At 40.7% G+C, this 21661-nt stretch overlaps 1 protein-coding gene across 4 annotated transcripts in view; it reads left to right on the plus strand.

Moving 5' to 3' along the window:
- ZNF516 (zinc finger protein 516) overlaps positions 1–21661 on the plus strand; it is a 102617-nt gene that overhangs the window by 24678 nt on the left and 56278 nt on the right. For all 4 annotated transcript variants that reach the window (XM_069004325.1, XM_069004328.1, XM_069004327.1 and 1 more), the window contains exon 2: positions 17699–19720. In XM_069004325.1, the coding sequence (XP_068860426.1) occupies positions 17824–19720 (1897 nt within the window). In that variant the 5' untranslated portion in view covers positions 17699–17823. The remainder of the gene's footprint in view (positions 1–17698; positions 19721–21661) is intronic.

The raw sequence follows: 21661 nt of genomic DNA on the forward strand, positions 1-21661 counted from the left end.
TAAGGATGCATTTACAAATGAAATAGCTTTTAAATTTGGTATTTCTGTGCTGTGCTAAAGATATGTTGTGTTTTTATGCCTTGGAGTTTAGTATGTTCATGTCAGGGGGTTATTGGAGTAGTTTAAATATTTTTGGGTTGCATATCCCTTTTAAGGAAATGCAACATGATACAAGGTGTTGCACTTTTGGGTTATTTGATGTATATGGAAAAATACATCTCCGTTTTGTGAAAAATACCACTCTAATAATATCAGTACAAAATGTGGGTCTTTTCTCTGAGCCCCACGCTGTGCAGTTGAAACTAAGCTGGGCTATGAATTGCTCTTTTTTGCAATACAAGCACAAGCTCCATATTGGCATAGCTCACCCCTGTAATTAGCTGCTGCCGCACAGGCGTGGTGGCCAAGGGTACAAACTATTGCAAGCACATCTCTGGATCTGCATGTGTTGTTTTCATTTACAATGTTAATGTAGATGACAAACATTACGAATATAGGGTAATTAAAGTGTACATCTATAACTTTCTGACATCTCTGCAGTTTGTTTTATTTTTGTCTGCAGGAAGCATTATGAACTCTGAAAAAGCTGTAAAGAGAGGTTAATGGAAGTTACTTAAAAGAATGTGAGATTTAAATGTGAAAGCCTGTAAAATTAATGCTCTTTCTCTTATTTAGATATTAACATATATTTCATGATTTCTAAATTACTTTGGTCAAGGGCTTATATAGATTCTGGGTTAGGAGAAAAACTTCAGAATAAATGTTGGGATGAAGGTTGATAACAGATGAGTCCAACTCTTTTTAATGATTTAAAGTTGTTATTCATTTAAGTTAGACCTTGCTGCACTGGTACACATCTGGTCATTACTTTCTTTTGGCAGGATTTCCCTAACAGTTTGCCTGCATTAACAGCTACGAAGTGAGTCTTTGAAAATAATTAAAATTTTATTTGATGGTATTTGTAATACGATGGCTGTATTGTTGCTGGAAAGTGAAATCAAATGCTTGTTAGCCACAACATTTCTACAGATGAGCTTTACTGTTTCAAACAGAGAAACTATTGGTTTTACAGTGAAAGGTGTGAAGTTTGGTATGTGTGCCAATACACTGATAATGTCCTCTCTTCATGGTAGCATATCCTTCACTCAGAAAATCTGTACTGAATGCACTTTAAATCTTACTGACATCCTTGTGTATGTCACGGTTTAAGATGTAAAAACTCCCCATCATTAGTTACCAAAGTTTATTAATTTGATTTTTGTTCCTTCCCTTTGGATGCAAGATAATTGGTGTGAGTTGGTCATTCGATGGAGGCACAAGGAGGCTGTCTCTGAAGCCTCTTGTAGGCAGCCGTGGCAGTGTCAGGTTTGTAGTAAAGGAGGTGTCTGTGTTCCTGGCAGCCTGCATGGTGGGAAGTAGTGACATGCAAACAGAGCAGGTAGCAGAGTGGGAGATGTGTGTGCTTTTAGAGCTTTATTTTATTTATTTATTTTTTTATTTTATTTTATTTTGTTCCAGGGAATCTGCACTATTTGCCTTCCCAGTTTGAAAGTTGTGTTGTCAGGTCTTTTGGAGACTGTTGACATCTCACATATGTTCATAAAAAGGTGGGGAAGGGAGTCCTCTTTACCTTGCCAAGGCGTGTTTCTGCTGCTGTGCCAGAGGTGGTGGCTGTGCTCTGGGTGGCTGCAGCGCCAGCTGTTTTGCAACTTGCCGTGGAAGATAAGCCTTGCCCTGAAATTCTGCGGCCACATAAAAGCGACTCCCCACCCTTCGACTGGAGGTGGCTGGGCTGTAACATCTGAATGTGGGGAGGCCTTCTCCCTTTTCTTGTACAGCAGCAGATGGCTTTGGATTCGTCACTAATAGTCATGGGAACAATAAGAGGGTCTGAACTGGGTCAGGCTGAAGATTCATGTGCCCCATCCCTTATCTTTTCTCTGACAGTGCTTGGTGGCAGCTGCTTGGGGAAGGAGCATCAGAAGCCTCTTGGGGTGCTCTCGCAGTTTGACCCGTTTGCAGTTCAGTGACTAAGCTAGAGGTCATATCTGAGTCTTCTTGGTTTCTTAGCCTGGATGGGCTTTTCTTACTGGAATTTGTCCATTTGCAAATACTAAGCTTTATGTGAATTGGCTAGATAGTGGTGAGGTGCTAGGTAAATGGGGAACTTTCTTAAAATTTTGGATGCCTTGGTTTCCAGCTAATGTACATCCTGTAGGCTCAGGCAGGGTTTAAAAAGAATTCCACTGCAAAAGGAAATAATTCTAAATGTGTAAGAAAGATAAAGGTCAGCCTTGCAGTTTAAAACAAAAACTGAAGGGCTGGTGTCTCCCTTCTTGTATAGGTATAAGTGTGCAGTGGTTGCTAAAGTCGTCACAGTAAATCAGGAGGGACACCTGTCTGGCTTAGGTTAGAATTTGACCCATGGTTTGTAACCGAAGCCTTGAGTGGGTCTGAACTTCTAATATGCTGGCAGTCTTTCTACAAGTCCCAAGATGAGAGAAACTTGTTGATTAAATGACCTGTATCCAACTGCCATAATGAGGTTCCCAAAAAGCAGTTGACCCATGCAAGAGGTATCATGATGACCAATGACAGGGCTCATTGGTGGCCAGACTCCACTTCAGAGGCTGGACCAGCCTCAGTTGGTCCAGCCATGTAGAGGGCAGCATGAGGAAGCATCTAGGTAACAGTGTGAGACCAGTCTTCGTTCCTTTGGTTTGTTATCTGAAGCATATGCGGGAATGTTGTCTTCCTAAGTTCCAGGCTGATAATATGCTAGAGAATAAGTGGTGAAACAGAGGCTATTCTGGACCTTATTTTCCAGCATTATTGCTGTATCTCAGAGGGTTGGTCTGTTGACTTCTCCTTTATGGGATACCTCTTAATTTGGATTGAAACAACCTCTTAGTGGTTTCAGTGTTAGCAGATGCTGCAACTGCCTTTAGCTGTACCCAGGACAGACGCAGTTTTGCAGGTGGAAAACCCAGTGAGACATAGCGGGGTTTGTCACCTCCTTCAGAGCTGTCTTATCTTACAAAGGTATCATCAACATCTATTGTACTTATATTCAGGGTTGTACTAGAAACACTCTGGCAGATCTTTTACCTAATTTTTTGATTACCTGTACATCCTGTGGAGTAAGTAGAGACTATGCATGCTCTGTAAATTGGACCATCCATCCACCAATGCGGAGGGATTGTTCTGTCCCCCTGCATTAGATGTTTATAGGTGAGCTGGTGTAACCTTCTGAGGAGTATTTTATGAGTGAAGCAGCAGAGCAAAGGAATACCACATCTATTTGCTTCAGTTATGATGTTCCCACTTAAAATTTGTCAGTGGAGAAGGTAGGGATCATTTCCTAAAGCCCCTTTTTCTGCAGTCCAGGTTCTAAAAGAGAAGATGTAAGCCTGTGAAAACAGAAAGTTCCTTGACTTCGTGGTTGTTGGAAGAAGCTTGAGATATGACTGAGTGTACTGTAAAAGCTCAAAAGACAAATAAGAGAATCCACAGCCAAGATACAGTCAAAAACCTCTCCTAAGTCGATGGATGTACCATGATATTTGAGTACTTGACCCATGAGGTTTAGTGCTCTGAGTTGGCAGTACTATAATAACCATTTCAATTGTGCTTTCTGTGCAGGTTTTATCCATACCTGGTTTTGGATATTGTATTTAATTAACACCTTGATTTTATATGTTAATTGAATGAATCACATTTGAATTAATCAAGTTCAGGAGATTCTTGAAAGCCTGTCAAAAAAGAAATGACAGAATGAGGAACAATACTTCTAGTTGTAAACCTGTATTTTCAGAATCATGGTATTGAAAGGAGTTGTCCTGCTTGAATACAAACCTGATACAAGGGTTTAAGGAAAAAGTTTCCTTATGTTTACAAAACACTTGATTATAGATAAGGTGGTGTACTTTTGACCCCATACATGGTAGTAATAATGTGTGTGTTTTTCTTTCAAGATTGTGGGTTTTTACTGCTGGTGAAATTGAGGCTGTTTTTTTCTTACATATATATGGCAGAATTTTTCTTGTGAGAAAATCATCTCTTCAGATTATAAACAGTAGCTTTGATAAATGTACCCATTACTTAAGGAAGTGAATACAGGTGTGCTTATCTAAACCTGTTTAAAAAAAACCAAAATCCCAAATCCTCTGAAGTATTAGCAAACGTTGTAGCTGACTGTTGTAAACCTGCCAAAATTAGATTACACCTGCCTAAAAATGTGCTTTTAGTCAGGCATTTTCTACAACTTATGTTTGCTATTTCTACTGAAATACAAACCTCCCTGGTGTGGATTGGTTCTTTTTATTTGTATGCTCTTTGTTTAGTGCTGCAAGTAGCATAGCCATTGAGTACTAAAGGTAATACATAGTTACAAATGGTTTGTTTTGGTAGTAAGAAGTGTCAGGTAACTGTAGTCTAGCAGTCGTTTATATATAGAGCAAGTATAATACTGTGCTGTTACATCATGATTATTTAGCACTGTCTATGGTGTAGAAATGTATTAAATAGGGAGTAAATGAGTAATAAATGGGTGAGATGCAGAGAAGTGAAAGTGATGGTAAAGATGGATAACCTGAAATAGGAGAACAGTCTTTATGTATGTGGCCAAGACAAATGGCATTTGTGTGTTAGGAATAGCATCACAAACATCCCATAATGAACCAGCCACGCTGTAATCCATGCTTATTTGTTGTGTAACAGGTTTAAGGATTTAGTGGTGTGGCTCAAATTCTGCTTTTGGAGTTAAAAGAGTCACAGTTATGTTGTGCATCTCTGGTGGAAAATCTGCTCACTTCAGCATTGCCCTGAGGGGTGAAGGAGTGTATTTCTATTTGCAGAATGGTAAAATGTTTGATATAAAGCACCATGCCCATGCTGGAGGAAAGTGAGTTTGAAAAGCTTTCAAATCATACCTACAGTCCCAGGTGTAGAAAGAGACTAACTCCCGTAAGAAGAATATGTCACTGAAGTGAGCATCACCTCTAAGGATCTTACCCTTTAATTTCATGTTCTGCATAGCCTAATTTTTTTCCAGTTGCTTGTGAAGAGATGGAGAGAGAAGTGCAGCACTTGGATTCTATTTGTCATTGCTTTTTGTTTGTTATTAAATGTAAATGCATAACATTGGCTGGAAATGTATGTTTCAGAAAGGCAGACAGGCTAGAGGTTAGTGATGTGATTTATGCCTTGTTAGCTTCTTACTAGCTTAGCTTTACCATTTATTTGATGGTGCTTTTGGTTAACTTAAGAGATGAACTCTGGGTAGGCAGAAGAGGGGATTAGTTTACTTTCGGAGCTCATGGGAAAGAAGCTATTTCTCAACTGCTGTCTGTACCTCTGATGAAAAGAGGGACTTTGACTCTTTGAAAAGGTGAATCTTGACTTTATAATGATAATTTGCTCTTAGAAATTATTTGAAGTTGGAACATTTGGCACTGTATAAAAGTACATAAAAGAGCACGTATAAAAGATCTCAAGTTCCTGCCTTGAGGAATATACATACCAATTAGAACATAGCAATATATAGTACACATATTATGTATTAGGGGCAAGGAACTATACAAAAGTGAGTGATGGATTTAATTTTGGAAAATAATTTTGAGTCATTTTTGGAAAATACGCTTTTAAGAATGAATGAAAATATAATGAAAAACCAGTTCTAAATACAGTGTCAGAACACAAGCTCGTAAGTGGGAAACCGATATAAAAGATGTATTAGGGAGGGTGAGTCACTGCCCACACAAAAGAGAGTAGGGTGGAACTGTGTAGGTCCTTGAAGAATGGCGCTTGAACGTAACGTGAGGCATGGGGCGTAGGGTGTTGGCATCCTTTGATTTTTGGGAGAGCAGAAGACAGAGGGGGATAGAGATGGTGGATAGAGATGATTCTATTGTAACTGAGGATATAAAAGCTTGAAAAGTGGGCATCTTCTGTGGAAGAGGACAGAAGGGGCAAGGAGACGGCATGTGAGTGTGTTGGAATGTCCTGGCAGACAACAAGCCAGTGAGCAGGGACTGAACTAATGAGGGAGAGCCCAAATGGAAGAATTAGTCATGAAGAGCCCAAACAGGTTTGGGAAAGAGAAGAAAGTGAAAGTGCTCCTGGAAGAGGCAGAAGTGTTGGGGACAACTGAGAAAGGGCTGGAGGGCAGGCAGACAGATGGGGAAGAGTGGGGAAAAGTCATGGCCTTTAAACTACATCTGCGGGATGGCAGTGGCTGGGAAGGGAGCGTGAGCCTGGCATCTGGCCTCAGGTGATCCAGAAGGAATCTGACAGGCAGGCAGTGTGTGTGGACAGCTGGGGCTGGGAGGCATGGTGGTGACGGAGGTGGGGTGGAGCCAGGTCAGAGAGCAGCAGTAAGAAGGTCAGTGCCACAGAAGTGGTGTGGGGGCGGGTGGGATGGACAGGGACGTGGGCTGCGGTGGAAGGTGCAGCGACACGTGCAGTGATGGTGGCGTGTTGAGTTCTCTGTTGTGAAGGGTGGTGAGGTGGGTGTTGGTGGGTGCATGTGGTACATACACTCATTTCTTTGAAAGCAGTAATAAAGTCTAACTAATATTTTGTGGTGCAAACAGATTGGTGTTCTTGGTGTATGTAATTCATGTTTTTCTTACCAGTTGATAGATTTGTCTTGCAAGTTTTAGTTGTAGTGTATCGAAAAATAGATAAACCGGCAACAGCCTGTGCAACAGACCTTTCTTCCTTACAGGCTTGCTTGCTTGCTATGCTATGAGTGATAATTTCAGAGGTTTTGGTTTGTTTTGAAGTAGTTGCTCAGCATTTGAGTGTTGAGGCTGTTGAGAGAGTATCTAAGTAGGGGTGGGGTTTGTTCCTTTACTTTTTTCTGCTCTTAACTCTACCTTCCTCTACCCAAGGCCAGCAATGAACTTAGGAATGGTTTTGGAGATTGATGTCCATCCAGGCCCTTTTTTTTCACAGAGGATGTAACACAGAATCATTTTCTGCACTTGGGTAAATTTCTGTCTATCTTTGGAGTTCTGGGAGAGTCCCTTGTACGCTGTAGGCGAAGGACTGGCCCAGAGTGTTTGATTAAATGGCAAGGAGAAGTACATGTACAGAGTAGTTCTGAACAGAGTTAACGGGGTTCATCTTGTGATTCCACAATGTCCTGACCTGCCAAATTCTGAAGCATGCTCTACATTGTGCTGTTATGTGAGCAAAGTTGACAGGGTTGGTAAAATGTGCTTTGAAATTGTATTTATAAGGACCGGATGGAATGTTTGTCTCTTTTAGGTGATACATTACAGTGATGTTCCACAGAGATAGTTCAGCACTTCATACCAAAATAAGCCAGGCCGACAGACAGCTGAAAGATTTGATTTCAGGTTTAGTTTCTTTTCTCCTGACTGGAAGGTTTGAAATCCAGAAAAAATCATCTTGTGCTTTGTATTCATTTGGCATACAAGAATATTGCTTTCTTCCCTTTGTGTTTAAATAAGTATATGAATGAAAAGAGGACAAAAGTAGTTATTTCAGTGTGCAAATCAACTCATGCTTTATGGTTATGCCACTTTTATTGCACTGGCTATACCTGTTTGCTTTTCTGTGCTGACAGGGAAGGGCCAATACAAGATTCAGTATATTTCAAAGTTGGATTTATCACATATGTAATGGAAATGGCTTTTAATGATGATAACTGCAGAAAACTCTAAAATGAACTGTTGGAGTAATGCAGCAACAGCTGACTTCTTTAAAACTTGTGCTGAACTTAGGAACTTTTGATCCTTCTTTTAAACTGCTAGCAGTCAGCTGTCTTATTGCTATGTGTAAGATAAGCTCATCATCACAAATTACAGTTGTGGATGGATTGATCTTCAGGGGTACTGTGTACTTCAGTTTAAAGAAGGTGAAATGAAGGTATTTCTGAGACACTGGCTGTCCACAGATTGGCCTTTAGCACTGTCCTCTGCCAGTTTGGGACTGGTGGTGTCATGGAGCCAAAGCTGTGGGCGATTTAAGCAGCGCAGTAAGTGCTGAGTCTCAGCTGGTGTAGAGCAAGCTTCAGCTTGGCTGGTGTGGGATCTCTGAAGTGCATTGTCTTTGCTTGGGCCTGGGCATAGTCTGCATGCTTGAAATTCAGAAATGCTGTAGAGTGTGGAAAAACTGTAGTTAAAAGTCTTAATGAATTACCTGCTTAAGTTCTTAAACGTTTAAGAAAGCTTCCTAAAATAGAGCTTGTCCATGCTGTTTTGTGTTTTATAAGAGCTTACAGTGAAATGCTTTATATATACACACACATACAGACACATACATACCTCTACACACACAGACAAAAAACTAGCCCAACATCTGCAAATGTGTGTTTTGTGAGTTTTGTGTTGCTTCTCAGTGCTAAGCAGTGCTATCTCAGAAGGTAATGTTTAACAGAACGCTTCTGTGGTTTATTGCATATGATTATTCCTCCTTGTATTTCAGGGCACAGTCCCTCTGCCCTTTCTGTCCCACTCCTTCTCCCTTCCCCCCAATTTTTTTTTGGTTTTTTTTTCAATGTACTCCTCTTGCTTTCGTTTCACTGCTTTAAAATTCCTTTATAATACTTTGGAAGGGGAAGAAGTAAGCAAACAACTTGGTGGTGTTACTTCAGAAATAATTTTTGTTACAGTAAGAAATTAGTAGTTAATCAAAGCACAGTGCTGTAATTCTAAATCTGTTAATGGGTTAACGCTTGGCAACCCTTCTCTTTATAAGGTAATGATTTTACTGTTGCAGTTTGAGCAGTAGGATATATTAGGTATAAGCAAAATTAATTTATTACCTTGAATTTATGAATTCTTCACACAGCTTATCTTGCAGCAATGGCCTATAGAAATAATATTTACCTTCCATTGACCTGGTGGAGACATAACTGTGGCTAGCAAACTTGTTTGATATTAAACATACAGCTTTATGCATTGAGGTCTGCTATGGACAAATTGTTACAGCACTGCATGAATCTACTAAAGCACTGAAGTTTGTTCCTTACTGGTGTAATTGTTAGTTGTGACAGAGTAGAATTTGGGCTCTTAGGGCAAGGTTGCTTTGTGTAACTTTTGCTGGGATAGGAAATGAACAATTCAAAATGTTTACCTTCAATTATGCTCATGTTTTTCTTGCATTCAGGTCTTGATGTACACAGCACAAAGACATTCCAGTTTTAGTTAGCGGTACAGCTTCTGAATTGATACAAATTGATTTCATGGCACTGTGTGCAGTTATGGCAGCTGAGGATGTGGTTTGTGTGTAGCTTGCATTGATGGGGCAGAGGAAAGAGGCAGCGAGAAGGGGTGGGTATGTGTCTGTGGGTACCATGTACTGCACTCCTGCATTTTCTGCCAGCTGGTGATCCAGTCCCTGTTCTTCTATACAAATAATGTAAAAATTGCAAAAACCCTAAGTATTTCCTTGTCGTGACGCTGCAAATAAAAACAGATACTTTAAAATTTTTTACTGCTGTAAGATACAAACTGAGCTTGGAACAGAGCATATTGACAGAAAAATACCCCGCCCATACAGCTTGAAATCAGCCCCCACACTGAAGATTTAAAATGGCCATGTTACAACCCTGTATAAATTGGTCTGCAGTGGAAACCCTAACAAGATCATTAAATATAAAAGCACTATTGGATGCTGGGAAAATACTGTGCTGCCCATATATATATGCATCTCCATAGACATGCATGAATAGACAGCATCAATGCCATCGATTTGAATAAGGAGGTAATACACAGTATTGAGGTGACTCTGCTTGTAACTGACTTATTTTTTTGTTTGAAACTATCAGGACTGTAAATGTTTCTTCAATGTTTAAATCTTAGGCTTTGGGAATAATCAGCCACTGAAGTAACTCCCTTGGTGGGTGTGGCCAAATAGGAAGACATTACTGTTATACTGAAGTAAAATGGAGGGTTTTTTTTTGTTGTTGGGGTTTTTTAAGTGGTGTTTGTTGTTGTTTTTTTTTTTTTTTTTGAACCTAAGTTGATGCTTATTTTCAGAATTAATGATACTGTGACAGCATGTCAGAATAAGAGCTTTTGACTTGCCGATATATATCATTAACGGCCCTAGGAAAAGAAAAATCACATCTGCACTAGTGCAGTTCTTGGCTTTTCTAGGGCTGATCAATAATCGCATTGTGCATTCATTCCCGCTAGCCCCCCACCCTGTGAGGTCAACTTTAACTACTGGTCTTTACATTTCAGAAAAAGGACATAGACTGCCTTATGCATTAGTAATATCAATCTCAGTGTTTCCTTTGGGTCTAATTTACTGTTACCCATCAAAAAAATGGGTAACTTTTCTTTTTTAAAATTTAGGTTCTTTATCTGTAATTTTTCGGGAGAGCTTTTCTCTTCTGCCTTCTGGTGCTGCTGTGCTGAGAGGTCTGAGTAGAAAACTGGACTCAGGATGCTGAGGTTTGCTATGGTTGTGCTATTTAAATGGATCCTCTCTTGATTGTATTGTAGCATCTGACAATGACAATGGGAGAACAACAGTTTCAGGGCCTCATGTCTGGATGGTAACACAGCTGCTGCAATAAAGTCTTGTTATGGTTGACCAGTCACATTTGGACAGTTATTTCTAATTAGAAGTTCTTACTTACGTTGCATTAGAAAATAGTTTGAAGCAAGCTGGTAGATGTTCGGGTGAAGTTAGTTCATATTCTCCTCCTTGCCTTGAAAGATTAATGTTGCTTTTTGTTTTGTCCTGCAGCCAGAATAAGTAGCCTTGAAAAAATCTTGCTGTTAAAATAAGCTTTTTTTTTTTTTTTAATATAATGTAATGGTTTCCAACAACTGCTGTAAAATAAAGGATTATTGTGGGTAATTCTGTCAGTGTTAGACATCACCAATAGTTTTAAGCCTTGTGATGGCATTTTGTGATTTCTGCATTGTTGGGTTTTTTTCCATGAAAGTACTAGTGTTACTGATTCCCTTTTATTCATTTCTTCATATTAGGGGGAAATGTAGTTTGTTCATAATGGATTATTGATTGGTCTGCGAACAGCAGAAGCCCCAAGGCCTTGTCATCAATGGTACTTACTCTCCCAATAGTGAATGCATCGCTTCATGCAGCCATTCGCAACCTCAGTCTGTAGAATATAAGCCTGTAATTGTTACTCTTGTGCAGCACAGTTTTTAGGGAGACGAACTCTTCATTGTCATTATGGGATTTTCCCCCTCAATTTGTTCGAAGAATAGTCCCTTTGTTTTGGTAGCAAGATAAAGCTTGTCCTGGATGTTAATGATACATTTCAATTCATTGCTTAGAATACTACAGTGTAACTAGTAAAGTACATTTCTTTGTCTCTCAGAAGACAAACACGCACAGTACACTAAAACACAAAATATGTACTGAGTGGGTGACAGCTCTGTGTTTCTCAACATACCCTGTAGCAGTGAGAAAACAAACTCCCCCCACCCTGCCTTGCTCCTGAACTGATTCCTGAGGACCCACAAAAAAATCTGGGTTACAGAGGTTTTGCTGACTTCATTTTGAGAGTGATCACCTTGTTGCAAATGCATACCTCCAGCTTTTTTCAGCATCAGTGTTTTTACCTTTATTTCATGTATTCTTTCCCATGCTAAGGGTGGGGCATCAGTTGGGAAAGGCCTGACTCTGCTTTCCTGGCTCCCGCTCGGAAAATGTCATTAGCTCATGGAGGGAGAAAGACACAAAAACACATGATGCATTTGGAGAAGCTCAAAATAATATCTCAGGGTTCAGACAGCAAACTTTTAAAATGGGAAGAGCTTCACCAGCTGCGGGGGAAGGCTGGTTGAAAATAATTAGACAAAAAAAGTATTGCAAAATGCTGCCCAAGGATTTTAAAAGCCTGAGTGGAAAGAGATTAATAGAAATTTCTTGTTTGTTTTTCCAGAAGCTTTTTATTTTTCTTTTTCAGTCCTGTGTCAGTTTTGGCACGCCTAAACAGACTTCAGGAGGTCTGTTGTCAGGATTGCGACTTCTAATAAATGAATATATTTGGAAAATTTGTCAGTCTTCTGCAACTGGCTTGGGATTTTTTCATAGGGCTTTACTGGGTTAGTTTGGGTTACTCTCAAAAAATTCATTCAGAACTGTGCTGCCTTTACCGTTATAGGCTGCAGAGTGCCAGAATTTCCTGCAAATTCAGGTACAGGCTTACTGTTCAAATATAAGCTTGTGCTTTGTGCTCTGGTGTAGTCTGTGGTCCATAGTCTGGTGATATGGTCTATAAGAGGCATTTGGGTAGGACTGGTGTGTAAATAAGGATGGCAGGATCGAGCCTTTAGTCAAGGTAATGGACTGATGACGCCCGTAGGATCTGGCTGTTCCAAAGAAGCCATGTCCCCTCCCAAAGTGAAGAGAAGGGTGTGCAGGTAGGGCAAGGCTGGTGTGTGTGGAGGACAGTCTGTAGCCTGGGGAGAAGACACGGAGGGGGAGAAGGGTCTCTGCGGTTCAGTGAGCTTGAAGGCTGGTGGGGCTGCTGTAAAATGTTCTCTGTCTTTTGTCTCCTCTCTTCCTGTGCTTCACTCTCTTCTGGCCTCTTTGCTCTGAATGGCAAAGCCTGTTTGGCTCTGAGGCAACCTGAGCCTTCTCAAATCAGCAGAGAGCCTCTCTCCAGGTGGCTGTTCTTGAAATACACAACTTCCTCAAATTCGCCTCGATATTTACATGCTATGTCCTATCATTTCATCATCTAGAAGGAATTTCAGTAAGATATTTTTCCACAAGATCATGATTCCCCTTGGCTTTCTTTTTTTTTTTTTTAAGTCCTTGTTGCTCTTGGCAGAAGAACATGGTGGAGTGATTGCAGTGTATGTTCAAACCTCTTGGAGATTAGAAGAGCGATTATTTCTCCAGTGCATTTATCTTTCAGCTGGGACTTGAAATACACCCAGACTGCAAGCAACTTGTTTTAAAAGATACATTGAGCTATTTGAATAGGCCTATGTAGCTTCACAAATTGTATTTTCTTCTTTATTACTTACTGAAGAGTTTTCCCTTCTTGCGGCTATAGACCATGCAGTATGATTTTTAAAATCGTGTTTAATTGAAGAGAAATTTAAAAGAAATGTATGTTTGCTTGTTGTATGTTGGAACAGGAATAATTTTGTATGTTTTTCTCTGTCTGCGCTGCACAGCATATTTGTGTGTAAGAAATGAATTTGCAATTACTTTTTCAGTGTGGTATGGTTTTGAATTCTTCTTAATTTATCCCCCCTCACCAATTTTCCTGTGTTGTTTATTTTCAATTTCTCATTTTACTGATTGTTTCCCAAGAGGCACAAAAGGTCCTTAGGAGGCTCTGTCCTTCCCTGTGGGCAGTCCTCAGTACCTGGTCCTCTTCCTGAGTATTAAGGTGGGATGATGAGAAGAGTAATATGTCTTTCAGAGTTCTCTGATGTTACACAAAGTGCTCTTTCCCTGTACTTCTGTGCATGCTTCATTTCAAAGCTAAATGAGGGTCTTGCAGAAGTTGTGGGGATGATGCAGCCGTGCACCAGAGTACCTGCTGAGCTACCAGCAAGGACAGGCTACTACAGCCTCACTGGGAAAGCCATGGATGATGATGGAAAAGATGCTGGGGCTCTCTGATGAGAGCAAGTCATTTTGGTCAAATGTGCTTTCTCTGAAAGGAAGCAACTCTGTCTGAGTTAATTTTAAAAACCAGATAAGTTTTGTTGCCTAAATGTTTGAAATAGAGTAGATTCTGACAAGTAGTTGCTTTAAGCGGGTAGGAAAGCTTGTTTTCCCTTCAGGGGCACCAGGGGAATAAAAAAAAGTTTGTTAGTATTTATTCCCATGTGGGTCAAGGCAAAGAATCTAGTGAGGCAATGGTGCAGGAAGAAACCTTGTAACTAAAATATTTGGCTGTGCAAAGGCATTTCTCAGCACAACGCCCCTCCTGTTTTTGGGTTTTTTTCATGTTTCTTTTCCATCTTGCTTTATATACCAAACTTGCATGTAAACAGTGATGATAAGTGTATTTTAAAGGGGCTGAAAATGCCTCCTGGATACCAGCCAGCTGCTTCTTACACGAACTGCTGATTCCTAGTTCAACAAAATAGACTGAATCTAGTTCCTGTGCCCCTTAGAGTATCACACCTCTTCCAAGCAGCTGGATGGCATTTGCCGTAGACTGCAGTGCCATTAAGACACACAAAATATTTTAAAAGACTACATATTAATTTACAATTTGCATTCACTTGTGTTTTCTTATGGATTACCTCTCTGCTAGTGGGGATTTCTCTGCTGTGACAGTCTGGCAGGAATCCGCAGGCTGGGTGTGACTGCTGTGCGTTCTGTGTGATGAGCCAGTGCTACGGAACTGCTGGGTGAGCTTGGACCCAAGCAGTGAAAGGCTACTGGTTACCACCTGAAATTACTGAGAGGTGAAACACTTTTGGTAGCCTGAGGGTACCTGGAGATGGCTGCATTCCATGCATGCTGATAGAGAATTATTTCAGAATACTTTAAAATTTGGAATTATTTCAAAATTCAACTATGTTTATCATCACAGCCAGAAAGAAACAGATAACTCTGGCAAAATTTGACTCCTAATGAAAGAGTAACTGGTGTTGTTGGATTTACCATTTGATGTCTTCCATCCATTCTGCCACCTTTGATGTTTAGTAATTAATCCTGAGATAAAAATTATTAAGGCAGAATGTTATTTTCTATTGTTAGGATTCTTTACAGGTATTTTTTTCCTTATTTTGTAAGTTCAGTCCTCTGAATTGAAGCTTTTTTAAAAAGTTGTTATTTTATTTGCACTTTCTAATGAACAGCGAGCTTTGCTGTTCTGCAGAGACCCCTCTAGAAGAGTTATTTTTAAGTAGCACTCAAATGATATGAGGAGCAAGAAGTGAGTTGTTTATATATTTTTGTTTGTGTCAGTCAAGTTACCAAAGCCTAAGGCTGACCTCTACACACCGTGTAAAGCAAGCTCAGGTTTGGTGAACACCCTTCATCCGCCTAGAGTTTTGTCTGTGGAATATCAGATGTGAATTTTTATGAGTCTTACATGTGTATGAACTCAAATAATCCAAGTCTAGGAGTACTTTATTTCAACTATTAAAGTCACAGATTGCAGTGCACTGGCCAAGATAAAGTAATAAAGATGAAAAAAAATTCTCAGAATATTTTTGTGAAGACGATAACACTTCCATTAAGTATTTTAGACTAATAAAATTATTCAGTAGTTTTTTAACTCTGACATTTTTCCCCCTCAGGCCTAATTTAATATGGGACTAGGGGGATCTCCTGTGAGTGGCTAATACCCTTCTTATAAGTAATGCTTTCTTCATAGCCTCATTTTCATAACTAAGTTTCATTAATGAAAATGCTATAAATAATTAAAGTGAAATATGTCAAGACTAAGCTCAGGGAATCTGTGGCCAAGTAAACAAAGGGACTCTGAAGCTTTGGATCTACATGTGCTTGGACTGCTGCATACTGCATTCTTGTCTAAGCTTGGCTCCTAAAGCTCTTTTGAACTTTCAGACAGGAAACACTGCAGAAAGTTGAGTTAAAATGGGCCCTACATTTAAAAATAATAAAAAAAAAGTAGTTAGTGTAAAAACTAGCCTGCCAATAGAAGCAGTGTTCTCACTGGTGTAAGCTGTAGAAAATTATGAATGTATAAAACACATGAAGAAAATTGTTCCCAAAGCTTTCTATTTTTTTTTCTGCAATGGTGTGGAGCATTTCAGAAGAAGCTGTTGCTTGCATTTAGCATAGTATACTTGAACAAGGACCTGGTGGGTTTTTTTATGATTTAATGACTTTTAGGTTAAATCTTTGATTATAAGAGTATAGGTTGCTAGTTGGCAGTTTTAGATTGTGGGTCAGATAAATAAGATGTTATTACTCTAAGTTGTTTCATCCACTGAAAGGCAGTATAAACTGCACTGGTATTTGCTGTTTGGTGTGTTTGTACCTTCTGGTGCCACAACTTCAGTGGCTCACATCCTTTATTCACCCAGAAAGTTTCTTCTGAGGCTGTCCCTCAGTTTGGTTTTAAATTACTAATTTCAAAGATTAGTTTAGATACTGTAGTTTGTAAACTTCCTGCTCATACGGACTTCTGAATTTCTGATACCTGTTTCTTCTTTTTTTTTAATAATAAAAAAATGCTTCATTCAAGAAATGAAATTGCTTTTGTAACTCATCCCTTAAATGTTATTGTCAGGTCTCTGATGAAAAGGTAGTTTGGGTTTGATGCTATTTGATAACTTCTAACATGCTAAATGGATACTAGATGTGCAGAATATCCAACCCAGAAATGAATATTTTGTAGCAAATAAGAGGGCTGGATTAAATTAAATGTAATGAAGTTCTTCTGTAGCCTGTGACTGAGATGAGAATTGCGACAGTCTTGCCTCGCTTTTTGTTAAGCTCGTGCTGGTGATGTGATTAGACTGTTTATGTACGTATTGAAGAGACTCAGAGGTGAATACAGTGACAAACCTTAAAATTTGCAGCTGTAGATCTGTAGCTCTTGGTTGAGTCATAGATGTCAAGTGATGGATGTGGGAATATATGGTCTTGTTAGTGCTCTGCATATTTTTAGCTACATTTTGAGAAGCTGATGTTTTCTTAATGTGGCAATAGATCAGTTCTCTTCATTAGAGAATGCTGTATTCTTTGATCTTAGTCATGTGGTGTTTGTAGTCCTTAATGAGGATAGGAGGGTGGGAAGATTTTGTTTCACAGTGTAGTAATTGGAAAAGAAACAACCTATGTAGATTTTGATCATTGTTTTCTGCTGTATGCAGGGTGGGGAGTTGCTGGTGTGTTCCATCTTGCACTAAGATACTGACCCTTGAATTTAATCATAAAAAGATACAAAGACATTTAAACTTTTATTAATCTGTTCTGTTAATCAGAGTTTTTTCTTGTTTTGTTTGTTTATGGTTAAAATTCTGTTTCATTGAGGTGGGTGGTGGTGTAATTTCCTGTGTGTCATGTTGACATAAATCACTCACATTTCAGGTAATTTGATCCATACATTATCACTTTGCTTTGTTAGTTTGAGACTAAAATTTATACTTGGAGGGGTTTTGTAGTTCACTGTCCAGCAGGAAATAACTTAGTTTTCATGAGTGCTTTGTCAGGCTCTGCATTCTTGTTTGCTCTGTAATCAAAGTACTGAGCGTCCTCAGCCTTTGCGCCTGTTCTGTGCCTGCTACTTCAAGCACAACAGAGCTGTCTGAGACACAAAGTAATGCAGTTGCCAGCAGGAATATGATACTTGCTAAAGTCTCTAGGAAAGCCTTTTATCTTTGGCAAGTAAGTATTTTACATGAAATTACACATGATGGTAAAGCCACAGATTTAAAGTGTAATAACCCCCACAAGAAATGTTTTCCTCATTTAAGGTGTATTTTTAGCCACTTCTGCCTGGTTTTAAAACAAAAAATACTTTTCAAGTTTGCACTTCCTTCAAGACATTGATAGCAGTGTATGGAAATGAGTATTTGCTCTTTTATGGATTTTACTTATTTAGTCATTATGCTTGTCATTGAAGTCTAGAATATCAACAGAAAGAGAAACTACTGCCTTTTGGTGCAATAGATTGTCATATGGTGCGCTTCTGAATGTGGAGTGAGTGATGGAAGCTGTTGAATTCAAAACATGAATAGGTTTGAATATATTTAAGAATCTGTACATTTGTATGATTTTGTTCTTGTTTCAGGTGATCTATGCCATCTGCTTACAGAGCACACGGAAATAAATTGGTGCTTTGGACTCTGTGGAGCAGCTGAAAGGAGAAACGCTACCCTGAGAATGAAGCAATAAAACACCTCTCTGCAGAACCGTATGATTGAAAACGTGGTCCAGCCCTCCTCTGCTGCCAGACATGCTTTTGTCCTCCTGCCCCGCTTACCCTCTGTTGCAGTAATACAGATGGATCGTAGCAGAGAAGCAGAAATGGAGTTACGGAGATCCTCCAGCCCTGGCAAGCTAAGCAAGAACGACATGGATGCTGACAAGACCATGTGCCACAGTTGTTGCATCTGTGGTAAAAGTTTTCCTTTTCAGAGCTCCCTGTCGCAGCACATGAGGAAGCACACAGGCGAGAAGCCCTACAAATGCCCTTACTGCAATCACAGAGCTTCCCAAAAGGGCAACCTGAAGATTCACATCCGCAGTCACAGGACAGGCACTTTAAGTCAGGGGCACGAGGCGGAGATGGGAGAGGCGCAGCTGGGGGAGATGGGTGTTTCAGAGGGCCTTGGCGGGTGCACCAGCCCCACTAAAAGTACGTCTGCCTGCAACAAGATCTTGAACGGTACCGCTCAGGTCGATAGCAGCAAGATCTTGTTGAGAAGCAGCAAGAAGGAGGTCACAGAGACAGCACCAGCTGAGGAGGATGGCAAGCTGACCTCTTACAGGTGCACCTTCTGCAAAAACAAATTTGAAAGGAAGAGGGACCTGGAGCAACACCTGGACCAGGTCCACAAACCGTTCAAGTGCAGGTTGTGCAGTTACATGACCCTGAGGGAGGAGACACTGTTAAACCACATAGAGAAAGACCATATAACAGCTCAGGTCCCCAATGGGGAGGCCTACACCGAGAACTGCAAGAGTGAGCTGAATGCAGGCGAGTTCCCATGCGAAGTCTGCGGTCAGACCTTTAGTCAAACCTGGTTCCTGAAAGCTCACATGAAAAAGCACAGGGGCTCATTTGATCATGGGTGCCATATTTGTGGCAGGAGATTCAAAGAGCCCTGGTTTCTCAAAAACCACATGAAGTCGCATGGCCCCAGGTCCGGGAGCAAAAACAAACCAAAAAATGATTTGGAGCTGATAGCCACTATCAATGATGTGATACAAGAGGAGACAATTGTGACAGGCCTATCTCTGTATGAAGTTTGCACCAAGTGTGGAAATCTGTTTACAAATATGGAAAGCCTGAAAGTGCATAATGCTGTTCACTACCGTGTGCAGCCAGGCAACACTGGGGATAAAGCTGAGGGCTTGATTGATGGGAGCCTGAGCTCCTCAGTAACCAAGCAGTTTTTCTTGCAGTGTCTGAATCTACGGCCATCTGTAGGGCTGGATAGAGTTACGAGAGGACAGCCTGGGAAAAGAGTAGCTGAGCTGGATCCGGTCAGTAGCTACCAAGCTTGGCAGCTGGCCACCAAAGGAAAAGTAGTAGAGCCCTTAGAGTATGTGAAGTATGTGGGATGGGATGAGGCCCTGGCAGATGCAGACGTGACTTATGACAAGGATAAGAGGGAGTATATCCTTGTGAACCAGGAGAAGCGCAAGCGAGATCAGGACTCGCCCAGCAACCCCAAGAAGAAGAGCTGCACCAGTGGGCGCCTGGAGAAAACTGGCAGTGCCCCAGCAGGGGAGAGCTGCCCGCTTGCCCCAGGGGATCTGGACTATCGCCCTGCCTCGCGGCAGAGCCGGCGGGCCACCCAGAACAAGTCCACCGAGTGCTTTGAGTGCGGGAAGATCTTCCGCACGTACCACCAAATGGTGCTGCACTCGCGGGTGCACCGCAAGGAGCGGAGGAGCTGCAGCGAGAGCGGGACAGCCGCCCAGCCGGACCGCTACGGCTCCAGCAGTGAGGAAGGTGACTCGGGGTCCGTCAGCGGGCCCAGCACCCCTGGCTCCGCATCCGCCCCAGAGGACTCGGCCACCTCTGGCTTGGGAGAGGAGGGGGCTGAGGAAAGCTCGGAGGAGGGAGCAGCCAACCCCTTGCTAGGTAAGATCGCTCCTAGCTTTGCGTGGTAATTGTTGCAGGTCCCGTGTCTCCTGGTCTGGGACACGGCGATGGCCAAAGGGAGAAATACATGAAAGCATTTGAGAGGTTTTAAAGGTCCCGTGCCCGCTGCTTGTCTCAGTGGGGCAGCTAGTTTTGGGTGCAGGTAACAAAAGCGAGATGATGTTTTTGTGATGTGCTGGTGAACTTGTATTTTGGTGAAGGATACCTGAGAAGTATTTTAGTTGCCTATAGCAACATGGTAGGGTTGTGTCTTCCCTGGATATCTCGGGGGCTGTTTTTCCACAATTCATGGGTGTCCTCTCCAATGTTCTGCCTGCAGTACACAGGTGAAGCCTGTGTAGTGTAGCCCCAAAGCACATAAACTTGTTAATCGCCAGCGTGAGAGGAGTCTCTCTCTTCTTCTCCGCTTCACTTCCCAAATTGTGTTTATAACTCCAAAGGCTATAATTAATCTCTCTGGATTAAAGTGGTCCTTTGAGCCCAATGCTACTAAATGGAACAAATTATTCTCCAAATAGCAGCAAAGTAAATATTTAAAAGAACACCATTAAGCACTTTTGTATCTTTTTCTTTTTAAATCCTTTATTTTTGTTGTTCACCATGCTTTGTTTATAATGCCCTTTTAGAAATGTGAGATTAACCATTCTTTCCTTACTAGCCCTTGTGCTGGTTTTTGTTTGTTTTCTGTTTGGTGAACAAAAACGCTTTCCTCTCATTTTCATTCCTTTTGTTGTGAAGAACATAGTTATCTATAGAGTTAAACTCATTTTCACGACCATCGTGGGTGAAGTAATCTGCACCATTGTGGAAGAGGGTGGGTTTCTTCAATTACCTTGCTCTTTCAGGATATTATATAATGTTGTCTTTTCTCCTGACTTCAGACCCCACAACAACAAAGCAAAATTTTCCAGAATTGTGTATTGTTACATGTTTTTCATAAATTTTTGAAGCAATGTTGGATATATTAAAATCAATCCAAGAACACCATTTTTTTAAATGCTTTTTTACCTTTCCAAAAAAAACAACTCCAGAAAGTCTAGTGACAAACTAGATTCTTACAGATTCTTAAATATTTGCAGTATGGTTACTTGCCCATTTAAAAGACTCAGAATCTGGCTTCCCCATCTGCTGTTGGATTCTTGAACACTTAAATTTCTTTATGGGAGTGTGCCTACTCTGTGTGAAAGTCCATCAGCTGCCACCTGAAACACTTCGGTACAGCTGACACGAGGTGTGGTGATAAAATTGCAGCTTTGTCTAGATTTAAATGGGGCTGCCATGATTCACCAGCGGAATGTACAGTGCCATAATCAGAACTGCTGTGGTGGAAAACCATCTCTCTGGAGACAGGCTGAAAACAGCGCAACGCTTTTTCGCATGGTGTTCAGATAGGAAAACTGTTCTTACATGCTCTCCATATTAAGCCTTTTATTTTTAACAAGAGAAGTTGTCTCATATCTTTACCTGTTCTGCTTCTTGCCTCAACTCAAGCTTTGAGCCCTTGTTGCAGGAGTGAAGGGGGAGAATTAGAAGAGTCACACTGCAGTTTGCTCTCACAGGAATTAAAGTTACTGGCTTAACTGATGCCAGCAACTGGAAACTCACTTCTTTGGGTACCAAACTGGTCCTTGTTTTCTTTAACTATAAAGAAGCAGCAAACTGATGGGCCTGAATAGGGGCACATTTTGGAAAAGGGATATGTTTGCATTGATGGGCCAGGAGGGTGGCTGCTGCATTTTATATTTGCTAACATCACAGCTGAAGAGTGAATCGAGTATTTAATTGGCTAATAAGAAACACTTTAATGCTAGAGAAATGTTACCTATTATTAGAGATTACTTAACACAAATCACCGTCTCAATGAAGGGAACATTTTTTACAAGTGACAGGGTTTTTTTAATTTGAAAGAAAGTTTAGGGG

This window comes from Aphelocoma coerulescens, chromosome 2 (genome assembly GCF_041296385.1).
Source record: "Aphelocoma coerulescens isolate FSJ_1873_10779 chromosome 2, UR_Acoe_1.0, whole genome shotgun sequence".
In the NCBI taxonomy this organism is placed as follows: domain Eukaryota; kingdom Metazoa; phylum Chordata; class Aves; order Passeriformes; family Corvidae; genus Aphelocoma; species Aphelocoma coerulescens.